This window comes from Hippocampus zosterae, chromosome 4, assembly GCF_025434085.1.
Source record: "Hippocampus zosterae strain Florida chromosome 4, ASM2543408v3, whole genome shotgun sequence".
NCBI classification, from domain to species: domain Eukaryota; kingdom Metazoa; phylum Chordata; class Actinopteri; order Syngnathiformes; family Syngnathidae; genus Hippocampus; species Hippocampus zosterae.
The window spans coordinates 11,890,163-11,915,444 of NC_067454.1; the positions used below are offsets into that span (position 1 = coordinate 11,890,163).

At 40.9% G+C, this 25,282-nt stretch overlaps 1 protein-coding gene and 1 long non-coding RNA gene across 8 annotated transcripts in view; one reads left to right on the top strand and one right to left on the bottom strand.

Annotated features, from left to right (window-relative positions):
• Positions 1 to 25,282, top strand: part of itsn2b (intersectin 2b) — a 30,090-nt gene that overhangs the window by 1,323 nt on the left and 3,485 nt on the right. The window contains exons 1-35 of one of the 7 annotated variants that reach the window (XM_052064122.1): positions 192 to 789; positions 7,358 to 7,431; positions 8,423 to 8,515; positions 8,646 to 8,709; positions 8,787 to 8,944; positions 9,596 to 9,751; positions 9,958 to 10,003; positions 10,150 to 10,286; positions 11,129 to 11,192; positions 11,810 to 11,947; positions 12,040 to 12,128; positions 12,218 to 12,480; positions 12,572 to 12,721; positions 12,812 to 12,952; positions 13,040 to 13,127; positions 13,446 to 13,585; positions 15,029 to 15,186; positions 15,268 to 16,091; positions 16,198 to 16,319; positions 16,501 to 16,749; positions 17,089 to 17,285; positions 18,371 to 18,423; positions 18,902 to 19,068; positions 19,146 to 19,170; positions 19,265 to 19,386; positions 19,593 to 19,689; positions 19,914 to 20,111; positions 22,860 to 22,981; positions 23,047 to 23,153; positions 23,237 to 23,420; positions 24,288 to 24,386; positions 24,474 to 24,557; positions 24,691 to 24,774; positions 24,895 to 24,957; positions 25,105 to 25,254. In XM_052064122.1, the coding sequence (XP_051920082.1) occupies positions 7,425 to 7,431; positions 8,423 to 8,515; positions 8,646 to 8,709; positions 8,787 to 8,944; positions 9,596 to 9,751; positions 9,958 to 10,003; positions 10,150 to 10,286; positions 11,129 to 11,192; positions 11,810 to 11,947; positions 12,040 to 12,128; positions 12,218 to 12,480; positions 12,572 to 12,721; positions 12,812 to 12,952; positions 13,040 to 13,127; positions 13,446 to 13,585; positions 15,029 to 15,186; positions 15,268 to 16,091; positions 16,198 to 16,319; positions 16,501 to 16,749; positions 17,089 to 17,285; positions 18,371 to 18,423; positions 18,902 to 19,068; positions 19,146 to 19,170; positions 19,265 to 19,386; positions 19,593 to 19,689; positions 19,914 to 20,111; positions 22,860 to 22,981; positions 23,047 to 23,153; positions 23,237 to 23,420; positions 24,288 to 24,386; positions 24,474 to 24,557; positions 24,691 to 24,774; positions 24,895 to 24,957; positions 25,105 to 25,254 (4,839 nt within the window). In that variant the 5' untranslated portion in view covers positions 192 to 789; positions 7,358 to 7,424. Of the gene's footprint in view, positions 1 to 191; positions 790 to 1,106; positions 1,149 to 6,078; positions 6,103 to 7,357; positions 7,432 to 8,422; positions 8,516 to 8,645; positions 8,710 to 8,786; positions 8,945 to 9,595; positions 9,752 to 9,957; positions 10,004 to 10,149; positions 10,287 to 11,128; positions 11,193 to 11,809; positions 11,948 to 12,039; positions 12,129 to 12,217; positions 12,481 to 12,571; positions 12,722 to 12,811; positions 12,953 to 13,039; positions 13,128 to 13,445; positions 13,586 to 15,028; positions 15,187 to 15,267; positions 16,092 to 16,197; positions 16,320 to 16,500; positions 16,750 to 17,088; positions 17,286 to 18,370; positions 18,424 to 18,901; positions 19,069 to 19,145; positions 19,171 to 19,239; positions 19,387 to 19,592; positions 19,690 to 19,913; positions 20,112 to 22,859; positions 22,982 to 23,046; positions 23,154 to 23,236; positions 23,421 to 24,287; positions 24,387 to 24,473; positions 24,558 to 24,690; positions 24,775 to 24,894; positions 24,958 to 25,104; positions 25,255 to 25,282 lie in introns of those variants that run through there. The other 6 variants (XM_052064121.1, XM_052064120.1, XM_052064126.1 and 3 more) reach the window with 6 other exon arrangements.
• On the bottom strand, positions 21,041 to 21,707 carry LOC127599909 (uncharacterized). Its single transcript, XR_007962211.1, has 2 exons — positions 21,502 to 21,707; positions 21,041 to 21,282 (listed from the first exon to the last, which is right to left on the bottom strand). It is a non-coding gene; the product is annotated as an uncharacterized LOC127599909 (long non-coding RNA).

The window sequence follows — 25,282 nt, forward strand, 5'->3', positions numbered from 1 at the left end:
GAATGCGATAGGCATAATGCAATTACAGCGAATGGTATTTTCTGCAATATTTCAATTTGTTATTTTATTTTTTAAGTGTTATTTAATTGTATTTTCCCTTAATTTATTATTTCTCTCTGTCTCTCTCTCTCTCGCTCTCTCTCCCTCTCTCCCTCCTCACTCTGTTTTTAACGCGAAATGTAACTATCGACGTAAATTGGCGCAATTTACTTCGGCAGTTTGACACATTCAATATGGCAGCGGCGTTTTTGTACAAACGCTCTATATACTGCATTTTTAAATCTATTTCATTTCTACTTTCCTGCAAGTTGATCGACGATATCACCTTATGATAGTTAAAGCTAACCTTCCCGACCCAACTAATGGCTACATAATTTAGTACATTATGCTTTTAAACGGGAAATGACATTCTCCACGTTTGTTCCTCCCTTGCCTTGGTTTACGTTCCACCCCGAGTTCCCGCGTCTCTCCTCCCACCCTGTTCGGACAGGCGTGAACATCGCCGCGGAGCAGCGCAGCCACTCGGCAACAGCAGGCCAGGCAGCCAACTGCAGTGGTCGTCAGCCATGTTGGTGGTGTGACACATTCAACTGGCTGTCAGCAACAGGTCCTCCCGAGAAGTAGGAGCAAAGCTAAAAACTTCCAACATCTCTGCCTTTCGCTTTTTGTCGGACAATAAAAGACGTCGGAAAGGGGGACTTCCCCTGAAGCAGGATATTAACTTAGAAAATTTGGGAAATTCTGAAATACTTGTTTTTACTGACCCAACGAGAGAGACAGCGATTAAGGGTAAGTTGAAATGTTTTAAATTGCTATTTAAGGATGTTTTTCTTGCTTTCAATGTGTCGTGTCCCATTCCTACTATTAATGTCACAAATTAAGGCAAAAGCTGCTCCCTATTGCCGACGATTCTAATCATGAAATGTAACATGCAACAGAACGTGATTGAGACTGCGGGGTAAATCGTCCTTTCGAGGGAAATTGTGAATTCACAATGAAAGAGCTGCCTCATTGCATATTTTACGTTACGTGCCTAACAGCGAAGACATATTTGGAGTGTAACGTTTGAAACTAGTTGAGCAGGTTGCAGGAACCACACTAAAAAGCAAAGAATGTTCGTGTGCTTTACACAGAGAAGATCGTCTCAGGTAATGAATAGTTCAAGTACCGGTACTGCAAGAGGTTTTCTTGAGCAGTGGTTTTCAAACCTTTCACTGATACTGTATTACTACCAAAACAATTACTTAACTCTCCAAGTTCCACCATCACAACCGACAATAAAATGCAATAACTACAAATAAAAGAGATGACAGAGGTAATATTCCTGTAAAGTTTACCTAATATTGTAAGCCATTGTAACATAATGCACAGCGCTTAAATCGGAACATTTTTACACTCCTTAAACACGTAAATTGTAGATAAAAAATGTACTTAAATATTAGTTAAGAAACAACTCTTAAACATGGAATGGAAATGTTTGCCATTTATAACACATCTAACTCAACTGTGCTTAGGATTAGGTGATTCTTTCACCTAACACTAAAGGGAGCCCCCATACGATGAGTGGTCTTCACTGCGTTATAGGGTTGTGTTTGTCAAGTCAAGTCAACAGTATTTATAGAGCACTTTCAAACAGCCATCGCTGCATACAAAGTGCTGTACATGGAGCAATTCAACATGCAGAATAAACAGTATACAATTGATTGTCTCATAGTGTGACGATTGTACTGGATATTGTCCAAAAGAGGCACAATGATGGCCACTTTGCGGATCACTTCTACTGACCGCAAACATTGCGCACAGCTCTTGGAGAGTGGTATGGTCCCCTCTTGTCATATATCCTCATTTGTGGACAAATGAGGAAAATGCAAAAAGACCAAATTGTACCTTAGTCTGCCTTGCCTTCCTTTGCCCTGGCCTGCAGAAACAATACAGCATGGTAGAAAACACTTCAAAAGAATTTCAAAATGTGTTTTTTTGTCTTGTGACATCTTTACCAACTGCATCACATGATCATAACATACTATTAAAAGAGCGTGTTTCAATCACATGAGTCGTAGTTGTCATGCTGACTCATCTGCTTTGCTTAGTTGGGCACCCTTGCTGACTGGTCACAGCATTTCATACGCCGATGGTTGCAATATTAGAATGCTCTTTTGATTAAGGTTTATTGTGTTTTCACTGAACACGTGAACTCTGGATTGCTGTGGAGAAGGGCATATTGGAGGTAAATCTGCATCAAAGTGGGTCTCTGAGTAAAACAGAATGGGTGGTTCAAGATACACAGAGGCAGACAAAGTCATCGACCAGAAAAAAATGTGAAGGGAGTTACTGGCGTGAGCTCGGTGTGTAGAGTTTCTTTTTTAAGTGGGCATGTCTTTCAAAACTAACAAACTGCAGTGATTAGCTTGTCTAACAGGTTTGATTCATTGAGTGCCCACACTCATAACTCCAAGCGGTTGTGTGTGAAATTAGCTTTCCCTATCAAAACAAATGGAAATACCATTGATCTGCTTGAGTCTCTAATAAAACACCAACAAAAAGTCCAAACAAATAAAGTGTGATCGGAACATCCCTAGTGCGAGTTACTGATCAAGCACTACAACTTGTGTCTGTAGTGTTGCTCTCTTGCCAACGGTTCGACAATATTTAGTGTCTTTCCTGGCCTCTTCTAGCAGCTATTTTTCAAAAAAAGTGACTAGCAAGGACAACAGTGATCCAAATGTTAGCAACATTCTTATTTCCTGCATGGTGGAGAGAAGAGATCAAAGATTTGGCCTGATATTACTGTACGTAAATCTGCAGTTTCACATATATACATGAAAAATTGACCGCCACCATAGTTCGTTCATATCTGATTTTTTTTTTTTTTGGCAGATGGTTTCTTGAAGAACTCATAAATCGCCATAAGTCCAGGTAGACACATTAAAACATGGAAGTTGGTACAATCAACACCAAAAATAGTTGAAGGTTATTTCTTCTCTCTGTCTAGCTCAGCATGACTTTTAATTTAACCGGCTGTACAGTTTATTATCAAATGATGTACTGATTGGTATAACATCTCCAGGGTTCATTGCTGCCATTTCAGCACATGGTCAATACCAGGCATGCTATTTATCCAACACTTCTGTGTTTTGTATATAACGAGTGGGAGAGACATGACCTTTTGAACGGCGACTGAAACCAAGTTGAAGCATTTGAGGTTTGACTCGCACAGGCAAGCCACAAGTGTAATGACAGACCAGACACAGTCTGTAGACGTGACAGATGGAACCACCTGATGTCTGACGGTTGATTAAAAAATAGTCTAAATAACCTAAATGCCATAAAATTAATCAAGGATGACAGCGTCTCTATTGCTATGTCCACTTTGCAGGGCATGATGCCAAGTTTGGATTTTTTAAAAAATCCAAGCTCTTTATGTACTTGGACACATTACAAAGTGGGTCAGCGTTTGAGCATCTTTCTGGACCATACATCCTGAGAACCACCCATATCTAATTCATATCCACATATCCGATTTGTATCCATATATGGATACAAATATGTATATGGATATGTATGGAGTAATATATATATATATATATATATATATATATATATATATATGAATATATACACCCATACATTTTTTAATTTTTTTTGAAGGGGGGATTAGGGGAGGGCGTTAGTTGTACTGTTTATCCACGAAAACATCAAATACGTGTCACATATGATGAAAAAAAAAAAATCTGAATTGACCTGCAGTGTGAACATAGCCTATGCTCTTCACGACTGGAGATGAACAAGTGGAAATGGGTACAGTACTAATTGATGTCTGCTATCTGATGATAAACAGTGTCATTTCAACTTAAAACTGATCATGAATGTGAGGGGAAGCATTTTTGTAATGTTTTCCATGCCTGACCGAGATGATGCCTTTTGTAGGCAAATATGTACCTTAGACCTACAGTCCCAGGGTGTGTAGCCTTTTTAGTGAGCACAATAGTTCTACCCTTGAGGGTCCTATCCCAGTGACGAGCCATGAGACTGGGGGTGGGCAATTCTGGTCCTCAAGCGCTAGTGTCCTGGATGTTTCATAGTCCCCCTCTTCTAACGCACTGGTTTCAAATGATCAGCTCATCTTCAAGCTCTGCAGAAGCAGGATAGCTATCTCAATCATTTGTATCAATTGTGTTGCAGCAGGGAGACATATAAAACATCCAGGATACACGCCATCGAGGACCGGAGCTGCCCACCCCAGCAATTGGTCCTTGGCGGACAGTGTAGCACTGCTATTTTTAACATAGCTTGTTTGTTGTCGTCAAATGACAAGTCGTAATTTTTGACAGTAGAAATCGCACAATAAAGCAGCTCTATTTATGTAGGCAGGCAGGCAGCTGATGCACAGTCAAAACAGCACTTTTGTTTGACAAAAGAATACCCTCGGTGTTCAATCGGGCTGCGCTTTGTGCGCTCTTACTCACTCCCCCATAGTCTACCTTGTTGTCTGTTGCAATGCAAATATTCAAGAAACTGTTGAATTCATTTGAAACCCCATATGGCTACTTTGACAGATAGCCCGTGTCTGTATTTGTGTGACTCACTATGTGGACAAGGACATTTTAGAGATGTTCAAAACTGAATTTGCCTGTAAAGTCAGCCACTCATTTGTGCTGACTCTTTTTGGTCCTGTTAGCCAGGCAGTGATGCAGCTTAGGCATTTCAGGCTGCTCCTTTCTGCTGTTCATATTCACTAGGTTTAGAATAGGTTTGAATTTGCAATTAAATGAGTGAATTTTTAATTTAGTTTTCACTCTTGTTTTTGAAGTTCGGCTAGTTAAAAAAAAGTGAAACGGAAATGTTTATTTCGCGCGAGCGTGTGTGTGTGCGTGCACGTGCGGTTAAGGTTGATTGCGGAAGCTGGTTGGTCAAAAAAGGTTGGGCACCCTTGTTATGGAGCATTTGTACCCATAAATTTTATTAAATGAACTGTACATGAGATAGCAGTGGGTTGCCTTTTTCGAGGTTATACTTTCATGTTTAATTGACCGCTTAATGATTTAACGTGTGTTCAATTGAGGCATGCAACAGAAAACAACATAAAGGATGTTATTTATGAAATACGAATGACTGGATCGTTTCAGACACACGCTTATTTATACTCCAGAGCGATAACAACAAACTTGAAACCAAAGAGGCGAAAGCCTGTAACTGAGACCAGAGAGGACCTGACCCAAAAGAAGAGACAGTGGAAAGGGAGCAGAGCGACAGATGGTAGGCAGTAGATTAGTCCCGCTTTGCTCCTCTATCCTTGTGCGCATACGATTGAACACAATCAGTCCAACTACACTCTCACTCTGTAATGCTTTTCTGTTTTTCCAAACCATGCTTTGACCCTCTGTAAATGTACCTCCAAAAATAGCTTGTCAGGTGTTTTTGTTATGCTGTCCTATATTGAACCTTTTCCCCTTGGATTGCTGTGTCATATCCAAGCTGTGCCGCTGCCAAAGTTCATGATAGCTTCCTGTCAGCTGACCTGTTGTGAGGAAATGCTTGTTTCTGATTGCCGGGAAGGAAGTGTTGAGTGGAAACACTGGAATGTGTTCTTTTTTACTTTCTCTAACGTCATCATTTGATTCTCACTGACGGATGATGGCGTGGCAGGTTGGCGTGGCACCTTCATTCACAACTGGATAACTTTGTGTTGTTGTTGTTTTTTTTAGTTCAGCTTATTGTGTCCGTGTGTCCGCTTTGACAAATATTCTCATTGATCCAGGTCATTTCTTTTCCAGGCCATTGCATCGATTGCAATTTTTATGCTGCCCTTATTTTTCGCTGTGTGTGTTTCAATCCACTGCATGTTTGCACTGTGGTTGAGAGAGGAAAGTAATTTCATCTGTGCTGTATGTTGCACATGGAGCATATTTGACAATAATGCTTGACTTGACTTGCAACTGGATTGCTCTGGTTGTCTTAGAACTTCAATCTTAGAGTCTACGGCAACCAGACCAGTCCAGTTGCGATCTATTCAATGCTCTGAAAAATCCAAACAAGCCTGTTTTGTGTTGGATGCTTTTCAGCAGGACTGAAGCTACAGTGTTCAAGGATTTCCCCCTTGTGGTACGTCATTGTGACATTTGTTTATTGTAGATAGTGCTGTTGTATCCTTTAATGAATTGCTGCCTTGTGATTACCGTAATTCTAGCATAATTTTCATGCGTTTACAATTTCAATGTATGTACAATTGTTTACAATTTCAGGTTGTCACTTTCTTAACAAGTTAATTTCATTCAATGACACTGCTGATGACTAATAACACTCACAGCTCATGAAATTATTTATTTTAAGGTTGGCACTTAACGCCAAGTGGGTATGGCAATTAACAGCTTGAAATGACTTTATCAATCAAACTGCTGCTTTTTGTGAAGTGTAATGACTTTAGTTAGCTCCCACCATCGAGGACTGATGGTATCTCAAATTTTTGTGAGCAAGACAAACCAACGATAAAAAATTACCGGTAATCCTTGTGACAACTTGTATCTCGGAAAACTGATTAGTTTGGTCACCTTTTAAATCAAGGTACCTTTGTACGTTAGAACCTCCACACAATCCATTACGGGATGCTGCTCAAACGTGTTCAGATTTCAAAATTATTTTCCCAGATCAAGCTGTCACCACTATAGAACATTTATTATGTGTAAAAGTAGTAGTTTAATGTTCTTAACGCATTGCATACATGACAAGATTTGTAGCTCAGACATTAGAAATTTTTCCCAAGGATGTTGAATAAATTGTATGACCACATTGGCATTTGACTTTAGCAGTTCCATTATGTCACTATGACCACTTTCTTGCTCAACATATTGTTTGATAATTGACGGATGAATTTTAAACTTTTACTTGTTGAGTCATGTTCATTTTAAACATGCAAACCAAGAATGACTGGAGAAAAATCAGGTTGTGTGAGCTGTCGTGACATGACGTCAGTCAGCATGTGGGACTCAACAATCAAATGTGTAGCGAGTACAGTCTGATTTTCACCTCAAGCAGTAGCGATTTAATGTTTTAGTATGTTCAGTACCAAAGGCAGCATACGCCAGTCTATACAGTGACTGTAAATGCAATCTCTTTAGCACCAATAAAGAGTGACTGTGAACAGTTTTGGAGCCTTTCCCAGTATGCTTTAAAGGGTTTGGGAGGTGGCCTGAGTTGCCCAGCGTGAGGGGAACAGGAGAAGACTGTTAGACTGTGCTGACTGACCAAAATCTGCCTCCTGTTTCCTGCCTGCCTGCCTGCCTGCCTCGCTCGCTCCATGGCTGCTGTGCTGTCCTCATAGCAGTGCTAACTGATTGGGCTGCCGCTGTGTGTTTTGCAGATGGCTGGAAGCAGTAGCTGAAGACACCATTGAGAGTTGAAGTGCTCAGTACCTGATACCAGCAACTATGAATGGTAAGATGGCTCCTTGTTTTATGAGTGCTTAACATGCATGTATGTATGTATGTCTGAATACTGTACTAATCTTTGTCGTAGATATAACTTGTTGTATACAAATAGACCTTAAAATCAACTTTATTATAACACATGCCATAGCTGTCGTTTCTTATATTAGTTTCATTTAGCTGTATTTAAATTTCCCATTTATTTATTTGCTCATAGTTGTGAATGAAAAATGCAAAGACGTGTGACAGCTTGCTTAACTTAACACTTACCAAACTAAGGCAGTGTCTAGTCTCTCTGCTGTTTGTGTGCCATCTCCCTTTGGTGCCAAGTGCTTGTTTGCTTTTCTCAGGTGGACGTTTTGCTTCCTGGTAATGATCACCAGTGTGATTTATTTAAATCGGGCTTCCTGCATGTTAAAGTAATTAGCGTGATGGATAATTCAGAAACAAGTGAAAACAGTGAGATTAACTACAAGTACAAAAACATACATTGGCCACGCAGCAATACAGCAATTACATCTTCAGTAAATGGAAGAAAGTATGCATTTTGTTATCCTTATACAGGCTCCACTTTTCTAGAAATACCTGCTACAAGATGTTGGGAGTGTGTCTGGGATTTTTTTAAACATTTGTACTCGGGCCACACGATCTTGGAAAAACATGCAATATGGGTGTTGAATACTCCACTCGACTCGACTCAACTGTATTTTAGAGTACTTTCAAACACCTTTTTCAAACAAAAATACCGGTACTGCAATATCTATACCATTGCAATATTTAACATGAGCCAAAAGTAACTACATTTTAATTTTCTAATGAAAGAAATCATAAAAATAAGCAGGATCAACATATTCTTTTCTCTCTCTCTCTCTCTCTCTCTGTCTCTCTCTCTATCTCTCTCTCTCTCTCGCTCGCTCTTAATGTGTTTATTTTTAAAAGTTAAGTGTTTCTCTGCCTCATACAGCCTCTCTCACCTTTTATCATTTTTTTATACATTACAGGTGGTACAAATATGTGGGCTATCACTCCAGAAGAGAGGGTCAAGCATGACCAGAAGTTTGATACACTCGCCCCTTCAATGGGTTATGTTTCAGGTGCGTCCTTACGGTCACTGTGGTCTCTTCACTACAAGCCTTAGCTATATTAGGTTGGTCTTGTTCATCAGTGAAACCAGAATCCCTCTTGATTTCCTAATTTTTCTGTCTTCCATCTTCCTTTCTGTAGGTGAGCAGGCAAGGAAGTTTTTCCTTCAATCAGGGCTACCTGCTTCAGTGCTGGCTGAGATATGGTAAGAAATATTTGTGAAACAATTAATCCCCCTCCCCCAAACTATTCTTGATTGACAATTCTGTTGCTCAATCTCAGGGCTCTTGCTGACATGAACAAAGATGGGAAGATGGATAAATTGGAGTTTTCCATTGCGATGAAGCTCGTAAAGCTCAAACTCCAGGGAACGCCGCTTCCTGCGGCACTGCCAATCATCATGAAGCAGCCTCCTGTGCCTGTCCCCAATCTCACCTATGGTACTGCCTATGTGTTACACTTTAACTCTGAGCCAATGACCTTTTACGCTGCACGTGACCTATTCGGCCCGACAAAGCTCTACTCGTGATCGACACATAACTGTATCCCAAAGAAGGTGCAGCTGATCAACTGCGGTTCCAAGCTTGCCGAGCTTGTATGGTACCATATGATCGCTCATGGGTTGAACAGAGTTGTCATTCTCTCAACATTGTAGCCTTTTAGAATACATGGCTAGAATTGTAAAAATAATAATAGTAATAATAATAATACACAGGCTAACATGCTGCATTATTATAGTCCATAGTCCCACATTGCTGCAGCCGTCCATTTTACTGTTGACTTCAATATCCTCTAATAAAGTAAGTCTATAGCGACCACATGCCGAGGAGCAAACAGCAGAGTCTTATGTTTTTTATATAACATTTATATAACATTATATATATATATCTGTTTTTGTTATTTGTCAATGCATCATAATATGATTGATATGTGCCAAGTGAAATACCAACACACGCAATTTAGGACAGCGGATGCTTTGACATGAGAGGTGTTTAATGCAAAAATCATAAAAGAATTGAACACAGCCTTTGGTCGATTGGTGTCTTGCCCGCTGGCTACCATTTAATTTGCTTGTCGTGTTTATGCCTTAGGGATGATACCTAACATGTCCCTGATGTCTGGCACCACCAGCCTTTCCATGTTCACACCTGTATCCATGGCAACTCCAGGACCCACCTCATTGACACCAATGACAGGCCACAACCTAGGACTTCTCCAGCCAATGTCTGTTGGCACCATGGCCACCGGTACATACTCTTTTCCTACCCCCGTACCCAATAGAAAACGGTACACGATTCGAACAAAACGTTCATACATATGTTATCACTGAATCTGCTTATGGACAAAGGTGTACGGGTAATAGTCAGGTGTCCTAATGCCGTTTTCCATGTAGCATCCATCTTGTTGCTGATGCTTCTATGAATGAATTAAATTGATGTTGCTATATTTTTAGGTCTTCCGCTATCTGCATCATCCTATGGTTCTCCACTTGCAGCCAGGTGCACACAAACACACTGACTTGTAAATTATATAATATACCTAATTTATTAATTATCCATGTGAAGACTGGGAAGACTGGGCTTCTGTATATTGGTATTTCTAGCTTGCATGTTTCAAATTTATATACAGACATTTTTTGCCACAGCGCCACTTTGCCACCGTCCTCAATGACTGCACAAATGGCAGCAGGCCTCGGGGAGTGGGCTGTGCCACATGCCTCCCGACTCAAATATAGGCAGCAATTCAACATCTTGGACAATCAGATGACTGGATACCTCACTGGTAATGTCTGTCTGTGTGTGTATGTGTCTGTGTGTGTGTGTTTGCACAGTGAACTTAGGTCAGACAAAACCCAACTATGTGTGGCATGCAGGCGTGGATGTTCATGAACAACGGATGATTTCATAAATGTTCCCTTCCTCCCTTTTCCTTTTTTGTTATTTGAATTGCATCAGGCCTTGGCTAACTTGGCGAGTGTGTGTGTGCGTGCGCTCGTGTGAATGGCAGGTCTGTTGGACCGGTTTTTCTGAAATAGCCGTAATGTAGTGAGAGAATGAACACACCCACGCAAGCCCAACTTGCAGGGTGGTCACCATTACTGTGTTTTAAAGTGAGTCTCAACATATCCAATAAAGTAAATGCATGTCTAATGGGGATTTATTGTTTCCTACAATACCAAGAATTGTATTTCTCTCATCAGAACATTTTATTTACATACAATATACAGAAAATACAATCAGCCATGCCTTTCAAATTTGACTTTGATTTTTTTAGTGTAAAAAAAATTGCATTTAGTCATGCCTTTATACACATCTTCCACAGCCACATAGCTATTGCATACTGCCATTCTCTAACATAGTCACCTGCCCAGTTATTTTTGACAGAAATTATTTTATTTTTGCCAAAATAATCTCCGCATGAGGCTGCCCATCTCTGCTAAAAGTACCTCTATCCCGAGTCGAACAAGTCATGCAGTTCTACCCCTCAAATTACATTAATAATAAATGTACTCAGTCTTGGGTTCAAAACAAAAATAGTTAAAAGGACAATGGACCTTACTTTAGGAAGGGTGACTGTGTTTAAAAAAAAAAAAAGCAAACAAACAAACTTCCATTTGTCTATAGGTCAGCAGGTGAGAAGTGCCATGGCAACCACAATGCTCAGCCAGACTCAGCTGGCCTCTATCTGGTAAGAATATATGAGTGTAAATGTTGTATATAGTTATTAATAAATAGTGATGCATACTTCCCAGAGATAGCTCTTCATCACATTGGGCCTCATTCACTAACACCTTTCATGCACAAATTTGTGATTCGTCTACAGTATATTTGTAGGTGAATATGTGCATACTCCGCGAACAAATCTAGAACCTCCCTCAGACCATGCGTTCGCACAAATAATGAAGGATCATATATACTTTATAAAGATCACGGATCAATCTTTCTTACTCTAAGTCGTGCCCTCGCTCTACATAATGTAGATAAATTCAATACAATACATCCTGATGTATGTAGAGCTTTCACAACAGCTGCAGCTGTAACAAAGCACTTAACATAACAGTTAACATAAAGTAAAATAATAAACACAACACATTATATAAAACACGGACAGTCGTGCAATCCTAACCACTTTTCCCTCATACGCTTTGTTGTTTAAAGCATATACAGATGTATTTGATCTGTTTTTGTATGCATGTGCTGTGTGTTTATATACTTTATATATGCATTACATGCGCAAATGAATACGTGTATATGTCTCTAAGTGTAGATACATACAGTATATTATTATTTTTAACCTTTCTACAGGAATTTGTCTGATGTGAACAAGGACGGTAAGCTGTCAGCTGAGGAGTTCATTCTGGCCATGCATTTAGTGGATGTGGCCAAGAGTGGGCAACCACTGCCGCGCACCCTGCCAACTGATCTGGTGCCACCCACAAATAGGTAAATTCAAAATAAGCCAAATGGAGAGAGCACATGATGACATCAAAATGTGAGATGATATGGTGTCTGAATTATATCATCCTTTCTCCCAGGGGTGTTGCAAATGGATTCAGTGTTTCTAACTATGCAGCACTTAAAGATAATTTTGACTTTGAACTACCACAGAATGCCAGAAGCAACAGTTAGGTTTTTTTCCAATTTTTTTCTTTATAATTATGTGAGAAGTGCCTTTGTTTTTCAACACCTCGTAAAATTTACCATTTCTTTTAGTATCATTCGAGGACAAATTCAAAGCCAACCTGGAGCGTGGTAATGCAGAGCTTGAGAAGAGACGATTGGCATTGCTAGAAGCGGAGAAGAAAGAGCAGGAAAGGCAAGCTCAAAAAGCACGAGAAGAGCAAGAGCGGCGGGAGAAGGAAGCTCGCGAAGCGGAGGAGAGAATGCGGAAAGAGGAAGAGAAGCGGCAGGAGCGCCAGAGAGAGCTGGAGAGGCAGAGAGAGGAAGAACGTCAGAGAGAAATTGAAAGAAAAGAGGTCAGACTGTGGTTTTGGGCAAATCTGTTTTCCTCATTCATGATTATTACTGTCGTGTCATCGTGCTGTGTAATGTTTGGGTTTACCTCAGGCAGCACAGCGGGAGCTTGAGCGACAAAGGAAGGAGGAGTGGGAAAGGAGGAAAAGAGGAGAGCTCCAAATAAAGAGGCAGCAGGAACGGGACGATATCATCCAGCTCAAAGCTAAGAAAAGGAGTCTGGAGATGGAGTTGGAAGTTGTGGTTAGTGGTGAAAAGCTACTAAGGGGAGGGTCAATTGAAAAAGTATAGGCAATCTTGGTGAAGGTGTCAGGTCATTTTCTGTGTCTTAAGGGTAACAAACAGCGTCAGATTTCTGACCGTTTGCGTGACATTCAAAACAAGAAGAAGCTTCCCAAGACAGAGCTGGACCTTATTAATCAGAAGAAAGATGCGCGCCAGCTAGACATAAAAAACATTCAGAGCCAGATTGAGGTTAGTGTCTGTTTTGTTTCAAGCTGTTTGTGATTACTGTTGTCTTTAGTGAATGCAGCAAAACTATTTGCATTGATTCTTTGACAGGAGTTCCAGAGGAAATTGTCCCAGTTGACTCCAGAACAGAAAAGGCTGACAGAGACACTCCAAAGCATGGCAGTGAATAACCTGTCGGGTTGGTGTTGGTGGAGCATTGCTTTGCGCTGCTCGAGTTTTATATCCAGTATTACTTTCTTAGCAAACTAATGCAAAAGACGTCATAAGAACAACAAACATTAACACAGTGGTTAAGCCAATGCAGTGAAGATACATTAGTAAAAAATCTACGCAATTTGGCATACATATTTGCCTCTTGAAAGTATTCTAAGCATATTTGCATTTTGGCACTACTTTGGCATTTTGGTGTTAGATAGAAAGCGATTTACAACGGTAGCTTCTTATTATACAAAAGGAAAATACCATCTCATTATGCTGTCTCAAACTGTGTTTGTAGTGTCCACCATCTCCAACCTGAAACTCAATGTTACCCAGAAGCGGGGTACATGCACAAAACTGAAAGATCAGTTGGAGGCCCTCGAGAGAGAAACTGCTAGCAAACTGGAAGAGCTGGACCGGTACAACAAAAGCATGCAGGTAGAATACAGCAACAGCACAGCAACTTGACATCATCAGTTAAAGCCCTGCAGTCACTGAAGCGGTGACTCACTGTGACTATATATATGGGTCACACTATGTCACGCTTACCTAACGTAATTGCTCATGTAGTGGCGAGGGGCGTTTATTTACTCAACAACAGATGGGTAAATGGGGGGGGGGGGTATACTATGGAAAAGGGAGAGCATGTCTGTTAGGGAAACCCTCATTTGTACAAACGCAATTTCAGAAGCATAATTTTTTGTTCATGTTTGGTTAAAATAATATATATTCAGTTACATTATTTGTAAACTGGAGTTTAAAACAAAATCAAAATTACTATTATGAAGAAATGAAACAATCAACATGGATGCACACAACAGTGCTCAGAACATTTACAGAAATTCTCGTTGCCAGAAAAAATATCAACTCCACCTATTTTTTTGCAACATTATTTCCCGACACTTTAATTCATCTGTTAGACCCGTAATGTTCTTCAATGCTGCTGTTTTGGTTATCAACATAGTTCAATTTTGTCTGAAGAGTTAGTGCATTTATGTCTGCGTTCAAACGGTACCGTTTCTCACTGACCTGGGCAAAGTCCGGCCAAGGACGAACCGTCTCTCACTGGCCCTCACACTGACCATTACGTCAGTGTAAAACGTGAAATATGCTGTGCTTTTAACTTGAATATTGTGCTTTTATTTTATGTGCGCACACGTGGACGCTAGTACAAGCGAGGGAGCAATCAAGAGCTATGACTTGTGTCTGCAGTATTGCCAACTTAGCGGAATTTTTCCTATATTTTGCAACATTTCAGATTTCTCCACCTAATGTTAGCGTTCTTATATAATTCTTATTTAGTTCTTATAAAAAATACGTTCTTATTTCCTGCAAAATGCAAGGCCAAGAAGAATTGGCCTGAAAAAACTGTTTGCACATCTACAGTTTCATGTACAGTACTATACATATTGGGTGTATTTAAGTCATCACTGTTAATAATATACTTCCCACTTGTCTGTGTACCGATATTTGGAAGTCCTTACTAGGAACAACTAATACAAGTTGACGATTGGTGCACAAAATCAATGTTATGATTGCATGCTCTACATATTTCTAACTTCAGCCATTTGTTTCTTCTGCACTGTCCTCCTGATGCACATCTTTTTCCTAACTTTGCAGCATGTGGGTGCTAACGATGCTTTGCTTCAGGCGGTCGTCTCACTGCTGTCCTGCCTCCATAATCTCTTCTATCTGCTTACGGTTTTCATTCTCCTCGTCGTACTCAACGTTGAATATCTACTATCATTGGCTATCACCCTCTTTTCATAAACTTTCACTTCCCCGCCATCTTTTAACACTCATGTATTTGTGCCCATTTTGTTCAGCCACGAACTCACTTGTGTCAGTCGAGTCACACCACCCCGTTTTCATGTACATCAGGAACTAAAGGAGAGCCAGCAAAAGCAGCAAGCAGCACTTGAGAACCTGCGAAGCATCAAAGAGGACAAAAGGCAAGAGCTGATTCGGAGAAAACAGGAGCATGAGGAGAGGAGGAAGCTGGAAGAAGAAAGGAGGCGCCAAGAGGAGGAAGCTCAAAGGTCTTTGACACATTTTTACAAGTGAAATGTCACCACACCTGCTGTACGATTCTCACATTCGTGTTTTCATCTGCTTCGCAGGCTTATCAAGCTAGAAAAGGAGCGTCAGTGGAAGGAGAAGTTGAGGAGGGATGAGGAGGAGCGCCAGAGGAGACTCCAGGAGGAGCGTGAGGCCAAGCAAAGGGAGGAGGAGGAGAAAGAAAGACAGGCTCTCATCCAAGCAGCAAAGTTAGAGGCCGAACGAGAGCTCAGGGCAAAGCAGGAGGCGGAGCGTAAGCGCAGAGAGGAAGAGGAGAGGAAGAAAAGGGAGGAGGAGGAACGCCAGAGGCAAGCGGAGAGACACAGGCAGGAAGAAGAGAGGAGAAAACTGGAGGAGGAGAGGAGGCAGTTGGAGGCTGAGAGGAGGAAGCTGGAGGAGGATAAAAGGATGGAGGAAAGGAGAAGGAAAGAAGAGGAGGAGCGACAGAAGCGGGAGGAGGAGAGAAGGAGGCTCGAGGAAGAACGTCAAAGGAAGCGAGAGCAGGAGGCAGAGGAGAAGAGGCGGCTTGAAGAAGAACGAAGAAAGGAGACAGAGCGGGTGGAGGAGGAAAGGCGCAGACAGAGGGCAGCCCAGGCAGCCATCCGAGATTCTGAGGAGAGGAGGAGGTCGGAGGAGGAGCGAAGGAGAAAAGAGCAGCAGGAAGAGGAGTGGCGAAAGAGGGAGGAAGAGAAACGAAAGCTTCAGCAGCAACAAGAGGAGGAGTGGAGACGGCGTGAGGAGGAAAGAAAAAGAGCAGAGGAGGATAGAAAAAGAAAGGTGCCAGAGGAGGAGATAAAGAAAAAGGAGCATCCATCAAGTGGAGGAGGCAAGGTTGACATTCAAGAGAAGTTGAACTCTCTCCTTAGAGGACTGGAGGAGAGGAAAGGTAAATAAACACTTTGCCATCAGTATAGTATGATAATGGAATGTTTTCTGATGAAAGAAAAGGGGATTTTCTTTGTTTAATTCTCATTCCTCATGTCCAACCATAGGCCGGCAACCAAGGGCCACGCAACGCAGGAAGTCTGTGATTCTTACGCCCTTCAGGGCACTTTATCCGTTTACTGCGCGAAACCACGAAGAGCTCACTTTTAACGCAGATGAAATCATTGAGGTACAATTGCAATATGCCTCACAAGGGCTGGCTTCAAAGATCAAATCAATGATAGCTTTCCACCTAGGCTAACTATATAGGATTGGATAGTTTTATACAAAGATTATTATATTTTTGAGTCTTTGTGAAATTTAATTTAACCCCATCTTCCTCACTTCCACTTTCTGCCCTCATCAATCAGGTGGATGAGACTGTTGAGCCAGAGGAGGGTTGGTTGTATGGGAGCAGGCAGGGTCTGATGGGTTGGTTCCCAAAGAGCTACGTGGAGAGGGTGGCCCAATCGGACTTGACAACCCCTGCGCCACCAGTAAAATTGCCCATCCAGTCGCAGCTCTCGAATGCTCTTGAAGCAGCAAAGGCATCTGGGACGAAATCTGCCTTTACCCCAACACATTCGCCAAACCTCACCCACTCTGACACACAGGGACAGGTAAGACATTTTTGGTCGTTTTTATCAGATTCCCATCGAGCAGCACAATTTGTGTGGTTGGGATTTGTAGGTTTTCTTTGTAAAAAGATATCATAACCCATCCCAAAAGAAAGAAACAAAGAGCTGCATAATTGTATTTTGTTTACGATCTTAAGTCGTCTTTGTTTATTCATTACACTACAATGATATCATACGATCAAGCTGAGTCAGCTTCCCTGGAGGAACTGAAAGTTTACCATTCCAAATCATACCATGTTAGGCCAATCTGAACTGTACCACTTTGAAAACACATTTTCAGTGTCTAAACTTAACTAGATACTAACATTTGTCTTTTATCAGCAGGTGGTAGGGAACCTGCTCGCCCAGGCCCTATGCTCTTGGACAGCAAAGACAGACAACCATCTGAACTTTGATAAGGACGATGTGATTCAGGTGCTGGAACAGCAGGACAGCTGGTGGTTGGGAAACCTGAACGGAGAACAAGGCTGGTTCCCAAAGTCCTACGTCACACTTCTGGGTGATGATGACAATTCAGCGTATGTATTCAAATACACACAAAAAGGAACAGGGGTCCTGTTGTCTTTAACATATTATAAAAGTGATTCTTTTTTTTTTTAAACCTCCATAGCAAAGAAGTTACACGATCAAATCATTGTTTCCGCTGACATAAACCCACTACTCACTCATAACCTTGTAGCTCTTTCCACAATAGATAAAATCAAGCCATAACACAGTAAGTTTTTTTTAGCAACTCTAGGACTAAACATTAAAACTTAACTTTATATACCGGTAATTTTTAACCGCTCTGTGAGATGAAAACCCTGTTGTTAAGTTATTATACAACCCCGATTCCATTGAAGTAGTGCCATTGTGTTCAACATAAATAAAAACATAATACAATGATTAGCAATACATGTCCAACCTATATTTAATCAAATGCTCTCCAAAGGTAATAAAGACAAGATACGCATGTATGTACTTCATTGTTTTTAGCAAATAATTATCTTTTGATTTTATGGCCGCAATACGTTTAAAAAAAAAAACTGGCACAGGGTCATGTTTACCACTGTGTGACATCACCTTTGCTTGAAACAACATTGAATAAACGTTTGGGAACTGACACAAATTGTTCAAGTTTTGTGGGTGGAAATTTTTCCCCATTCTTGCTTGATGTACAGCTTCAGCTATTCAACAGTCAAGGGTCTAGGTGGTCATACTTCATACCTCATAATGCGCCACAAATTGTCAGTGGGAGACAAGTCCGGAATGCAGGCAGGCCAGTCATTCTCTTTCGTTCCAAAGCCATGCTGTTGTAACACTGCACAGCATGTGGTATTTGGTATTGTCTTTCTGAAATAAGCAGAAATAAGACCTTGCTTGGATGACAACATATGTTCTACCAAAACCTGCATGTACGGTACCTTTAATGATGTATTTACAAATGTGTAAGTTACCCATGTCATTGGCACATACACACCCGATACCATCACGCATGCTAGCTTTTGAACTATGCATCCATAACAGTTTGGATGGTTCTTTTCCTATTGTATTCTGTTTTTATTGATGTTTAACACATTTCATAGGGGGTTTGTAATTTATTTCTGTGCATTTGTGTTCACAGCATGAACTCCACATCCACTGGCGCAGAGACGAGCAGTAATCAGCAATTTGAAGGTGAGATTCAGTGAGAATGAATGCTATTTAGTGTATTAGAGCAACGGCATTAGTGGCAACCCAAAAGCCAACTTTATGATCAAAACGTTTGATAAAGCTCTGAATTTATATTGGATAGACGCTGTATGTTGTTCATCACTTGAGAAATTAAATTCTCACAGCAGGCACATTCACACACAAATACCTTTATGACACAACCAACAAAGTTAAACCAAATACCGTGGAACTCGTACCATTGAGCAGGAATTTAATAGAAATTTCATCTAAACAAGAAGGGAAAAAAGCATGATTTTAGATCATTTGTGTGTAATCATTATAGTCTCAACGTGAGTGCATTTAAGAATACTTGGTGTACCGGTACTTAATTCGGACAGTCATGTTTAATATTAACCTGTGCTTTCTTAAAGGTGTTATTTTGCATTACCGTGGTTACAGCCCGATTGCTGGCTTCAAGCTTTCCATCACTTTTGCTCTCTAGAGTATGTGGCGTTATACCCGTATGAGTCATCAGAGCCTTCAGATCTGACATTTAGAGAAGGGGATGTGATCTTGGTGACCAAGAAAGATGCAGAGTGGTGGAACGGTGCCATTGGCGACCGTTTGGGTGTCTTTCCTGGCTCCTACGTCAAACCTAAGGAGGCAGATGTAAGGATTTTTCAACACCGCTCTTGTTGATAACACAAATTATATGGATCTTTAAAAACATTTTATGTGTTTCTTAGACGAGCACAACTGCGAAAAAGCCAGGTCAGCATTTTTTACTCCTATTGTTATATGACACTTTTCATGTCATAACTTTTTTTTTTAACCCTAAAGTTTGCTGCTATTTCTTCTTGCACAGAGATTGGCAAGGTGGCCAGAGCCCATTTCACCTCTGTACCCGGGCAGCTGAACCTGGAGAATGGCCAACTTGTTGTCGTCCTCAGCAAGGACAAGTCGGGTTGGTGGCTTGGAGAGCTGCAGGTCAGTCGTGCTGAAGTGATCTACTTCTGGACAGTAGACTACACCAATTTCCCCAGTGTGGGACGAATAAAGGATATCTTATCTTATCTTAAATGATTTTAAAAGTATACTTGAAGTTGTCCATTTAAAGCTGGCACTAAGGCAAGGTGTTGCTCTTGTCTGCTGGAAGTTTTGATAGTTTTCTTTGCATTTGTGTTTTGTAACAGGCCCGTGGTAAAAAGCGGCAGAAGGGCTGGTTTCCTTCCTCACATATCCAGATATTGGGGTCGAGTAGTGGCAAATCCACACCAGCAGTCCAGTCAGGTAAAATGTGCACACTTTCACAGCTAAAGTAAATACAATAGGTCCTCAGTTTTTGATAGGGTTTTGTACTTATAATAATAATAATAATTATCATAATAACTAACCTATACTCGTGTTTGTTAAAATGACAATTTATCTGTTTGAAAAACAACTGTGGATCTTGGATATGAAACAGTTGGCGAGGTTTTTGAACTTGGGCTCATTGACAATGTCCTCTCGTCTAGGAGTGTGTCAGGTGATCGCCATATACGACTACACAGCGGCCAACAAGGACGAGCTGAGCTTCTCAGCGAATCAGCTGATCACTGTCCTTGACAAGAGCGACCCTGACTGGTGGAAGGGCGAAGTCAATGGGGCTACTGGCTTGTTCCCCACCAATTACATTAAGATGACCACGGGAGACGGTGACCAAAGTCGCCAGTGTAAGTAATGCACTTACACATGACCGCACTCTCAAGTCGTACTCCTATCAGTAGTAAAAAGAAACAATGAAACTTTCTCTCCACGTAAGCATGTTTCAAGTGGCTTGTGGACGCTGTTCTATTGTCGATGCACTTTGCATCCACTCTTCTTCTGGATAACATCCTCTTGCGCAACACACAAACCAATACTTTGTTGATAATAATTATACATTGCTAGATGCTGATTGTCCAAAAGTAGAGCCAAGTAAATATCAAACCAACGACAATATTTTACAGTGGAACCTTTAAAATTCAAGCACAATTTGTCTTAGCAAAAAGCAACCTCTGATTTTTTTTAAATGTTCATTTTAATTTTTTTTGGGGGGGGGGGGTTGTCCTTATAAAGGAAATTGAAGTAATCCATCCAGGGTCAAACTGTTGCCATCATCGAATCTTTCTCACCAGAAGTAGGTTATCAGTGGAACAAATAAAAAAAAAAACGTGTCCACTCAACCAATGAATGGCAAACATGGGTTGCTGTTTCAAAGTAAGACTAAATGCAGCTTTATTCTTTTACTCCAATAATAGTAGGTAAAGTTAGGTTAAGATTAGCTGTGTCCTCCCATTTAAACTTGTGCATGAAGGCAATCTTGTGCACAATTAAGGCCTATTTTCCCCCAAAATGTGAAATCCAGCTGTGGATAATACAACCCCAGGTGGGTTGGATTTTAGAGGTTCCACTGTCTTATGCATACCTAATACTCAACACAGGTTTCAGAATAAAACATCAAGGCAATTCCTTACAGTCCCGCTGTAGGGAAACTCACATTGATGTCACGGCATCAGGAGCAACTTGGGGGTTCAGTATCTTCCTCAAGGATACTTCGGCAGGTCTGAGGGGAGCCGGAATCTTCCTATTGCTAGATGGCCACTCCACTCCCCTTCAACCATGCTGCCCAACAACTCATGAGTTAAGGAGACTTTTTTTTCCTCACTGCATCAGCTGGAATCTTATACGTCAGAACCAGAGTTCTATCTGGTTGTTGGATTTGAAGCTCTCCTTTTCATCCCTATCTCTTCCTCTGTTGCGCTTCTTGTTGACAATCTTCTCTCCTTTCCTCATTCCCCTATTTGTTGCCCTCCCACCCACTCGCCCTCTTGTCTCCTTCTAGGATGGTAAAACGGGCTCCACCTCCTTTCCTTCTGACTTCAGAGAGACCCACTATTATTGCACACTGCTCTGATGGAGTAGCATTTGGGCACCTGGACTGTCCCACCCAAACTCATGACTACTCTCATTTATGTACTGTAATCTTTTCTGGGCTTCTTGTAGCTCTCGGAGGCTTTTGAGGTTTCTGATGCAATACACCTTTGTGCCTTTTTTAAAACAATTATGCAGAGAGAGAGAGACTGATAGTGGGTCTCGCTATGGTTATTACTTTTGTCCCTCAGGTGTTTTCCACCCAACTTCTTCTACTTCCTTCTTGCTCAGCATCTATTCTCTCTTTTTGGGGGGATTTACAATTTATCTCACAGGGATGCCTTGACGTTTGTTCGTGCCTTCTTTAGGTTATCCTCAGTAAAAGTGGAAGCTTAATAATGTTTGCCTACAAGACTACAACATTGATTTTTATTAACAGCGTGCAAGCTTGAGGGAAAACCTGTGTCTAGTGCACTGCCACGCTGTGCTAAAGCATAGATTTTAATTTTATTTTTTAATTCCTTCTGATTGATCTCACTCATGTATTCCAAGCTCTCTTCAGATTTAAAGCTTCAAGAAAACAGGGTAAAAAGCACTGATCGGAATGATGTATTTATTTTCTTTGGGTTCTGCCTTAAAACATTAAAGCTTTGTTGAATTTCACACTTAAGTGTTAGTGTGATTATTCCTGCATATTGTTCACGTGCGTTTGTGTGGTGTGTGTGTGTGTGTGTGTAGGTGCATGCATACATGTTTTTGTGAATCAGCAACATGATTAAGATAGAATACACTGAAGGGAAACAACCACCTGACTGTTTCAAGAACCCCCGGTTGATGATTGTTAAAGGACCAATTTTCAATTTGCATATATATGTATAGATATTTATTTATTCTCAAGAGGTTTTTTGCCAGTTTCAAATATCTAAAATGATATTTTTTGGATGGCTGTAAAACAAACTCAACACTCTTTCTGCTCCGAACATGCCACCATGAACTAAAGAAAGAATCCCTCTCAGTGTTTTGGTACAAACAGATTTATTTTGCGCATGGAAACATTTGTAATCTGTCACCATCAACATGGAGAAAACAGCCGGAAGGTGAGAGAGACAAAGACACAGGGTTGACGAGCCTGACAATTCGTTTGTGTAGACGAGGACTGAGGAAAGTACTTTTTTTCCCAATTTTTTTAAGGCATTTACGTGTTACATATGTCAGGTGATGACTTTGGAGACCAGATTTCAATTTTTGAACCTTTGGGATAAGGTAGACAGTGAGTGTGTGGTTAGGGAAGCTGAAAGGACAACCGTGAGTTTGGGCTGCTCACAAAAGTTAAATCATGGTAAGTATACACCCGTTGTGTTGCCATTGTTCCCAACAGAAAGCTCGAATCGTGGCCAGATTACCTTTTTGCGTAGACGGCCATGTGGAGGCAGTGTATGCATTGTTAAATTGCTGCTGTGGTTTAGTAAAAGTGATCAGTTATAGTGATTGACATTTTTATCTTAATTTTTTTCTTTGTTTTTGCATCCAAAATACCCCGTCTTGTGTGTGTTTTATGTGTGCTGTAGGGTGTGCAGACCTGACCAGCTTTGACTCTCTGAGCCCGCTCGAGAAGAAGAGGCAAGGCTACATTCATGAGCTGCTACAGACTGAGGAGAGATATGTTGAGGACTTGCAGACAGTGGTTGAGGTGTGACAAAACAAACCCTCTTAACTATATGTCTGCGGGGCAAATATTTCTGGTTCTCCTTTTAGGTTTTCTATAAGCCCATGTTGGAATCTGGACGACTGAATAAATCAGAGATGAACATGATCTTTGCCAACTGGAAAGAACTGATTGCCTGCAACACTAAGCTTCTCAAGTGAGTGCCACATCCATTAGAATGTTTTACAAATATCTTTTGTGTGCTTCAATCCTTACAGTATGGATTACATTTTTTTTTAGGGCGTTGTCTGTTCGAAAGAAGAGCGGCGGTGAGAACATGCCAGTGCAGAAAGTGGGAGATATCCTGGTTGCCGAGCTGTCCCACATGCAGCCGTACATCCACTTCTGCTCGTGTCAAATTAAAGGAGCCGCGCTGCTGCAGACTCGCACCGACAACGAGCCCGACTTCAAGACATTCCTCAAGGTAGGGGGGAGGGCCTCTTGCGACCTCCACGTCACTGAGAAGACATACGGTACTTGTTTCTGTATACATCCTAATTTCATGGATAACCAGCGCCAGTCCTCTAGGAACCCTGTCCTGAATATTTTATGGTTCCCTCCACTAATACACCTGATTCAAATGATCAGCTCATTGACAAGCTGAGTTGGTGACCCCTGTCCTAAATGTATACATTTTCAAGCCTATATTTTTACACGAAATTAACAATAATTACACAGCCCTTCTCTTATTGTGTAGTATAAAAATTATGTGATGGAAAAAAAGCCATTTCCAATGAGTACAGGAATCTATATAATTTACACTCGTTTTTTAAAGTGCTTTTGTTCCATCTAATACTTTTTTCCCAGCCCTATTGTATTGAAGTTAATTTCGATAAATAACAATATTGTGGAGAATTGAGTGTTTCAGTCGTTTAATTTGAGGGGGATAAAGTTAAACTCATTGTGTAGAATCAGTCACCTGACGCAGTGAAATATTTCTAGCTTTTGGTGATCATAACTGACTAAACTAATCGTTCACCAACACAAGAAATAAATTATCTGTGAGCATCAATCCAAATGAAATTTGTATGAAGAAATTAAGAAAGAATTTCACTTCTCTTGAGTTTGTCTTCATTTCACAAAAATAAATGAATGATATGATTATATGTTTTTAAGGGTGGGAGAGGGGTCCCACCACGCCCAGATACACCTGAATGTGTTATTCCCACACGCTACGCTCAAAGGGAAAAAACTTTTGCCAAGACTTAAATCTTTCATTCATTGAGCGCTTGTGCTATTAAACCTAACCACTTGTGGTTTGTCAAATCTTATCTTTGATGTCATTTGTCAGAAAATTGGTACAGACCACAGATGTAAAGGGATGCCACTGTCCAGCTTCCTGCTCAAGCCCATGCAGAGGATCACACGCTACCCACTGCACATCAAAAGTGTACGTTCAGCATGTCCACGTGCTTCTCGTATTGTGTCCAATAAGAACAAAAGCGAAAACAATCTTATTTGTGTTGTCTTTCAAAAGATTCTGGAGTGCACTGTGGAGGGTCATGCCGACAGAGGTCCTCTGAAAGAAGCTTTGGAGCGGGCAGAGGAACTCTGTCAACAGGTGTGGAATGAACATCATGCATTTTCATATTTTAGTGACTTACTGTATGTAATTGTACCACAAAGCAATTTGAGGAGACATTTACACTCAAGCTTTTTGGGTTGTTTTGACATGGATCTTTTGTGCCAACCAGGTCAATGAAGGCGTGAGAGATAAGGAGAACTCGGATCGGCTGGAGTGGATTCAGAATCATGTCATATGTGATGGCGCAGCCGAGGTGATGAGTTGAAACTTCTACCAAATTGAAAATGATTAAATGCATTTTGAGTTCTTATGTAAATTACTGACATTGACGCACACCACTGGAAAAAAATAATTATTTTGTCTCTTTCCACAGAATATTGTTTTTAACTCTATCACCAACTGTTTGGGCCCAAGAAAATTACTCCACAGTGGCAAGGTGACTGATGTTAGCTAAACCGTCTCAACTGACAGACAAATGTTCCAACTACTATCACTGCCCTCATTTAATATTTTGGCTCAGATTAGTTGGATTCCTTTTCCAGTGTGGATCTTAATTAGCAGTTGTCTTTATTATATTTGCAAGATGTACAAAGCAAAGAGCAACAAGGAACTTTGGGCCTTCCTCTTCAATGACTTCCTACTCTTGACTAACTCGGGGAAGCAATTCACCTCAGCTGGCGTTGATAAACTGTTCAGCACCAAGAACAGCGCACAGCTCAAAATGTACAAGCCGGTAAGATAGACAATTTCGTTCTGGGCGT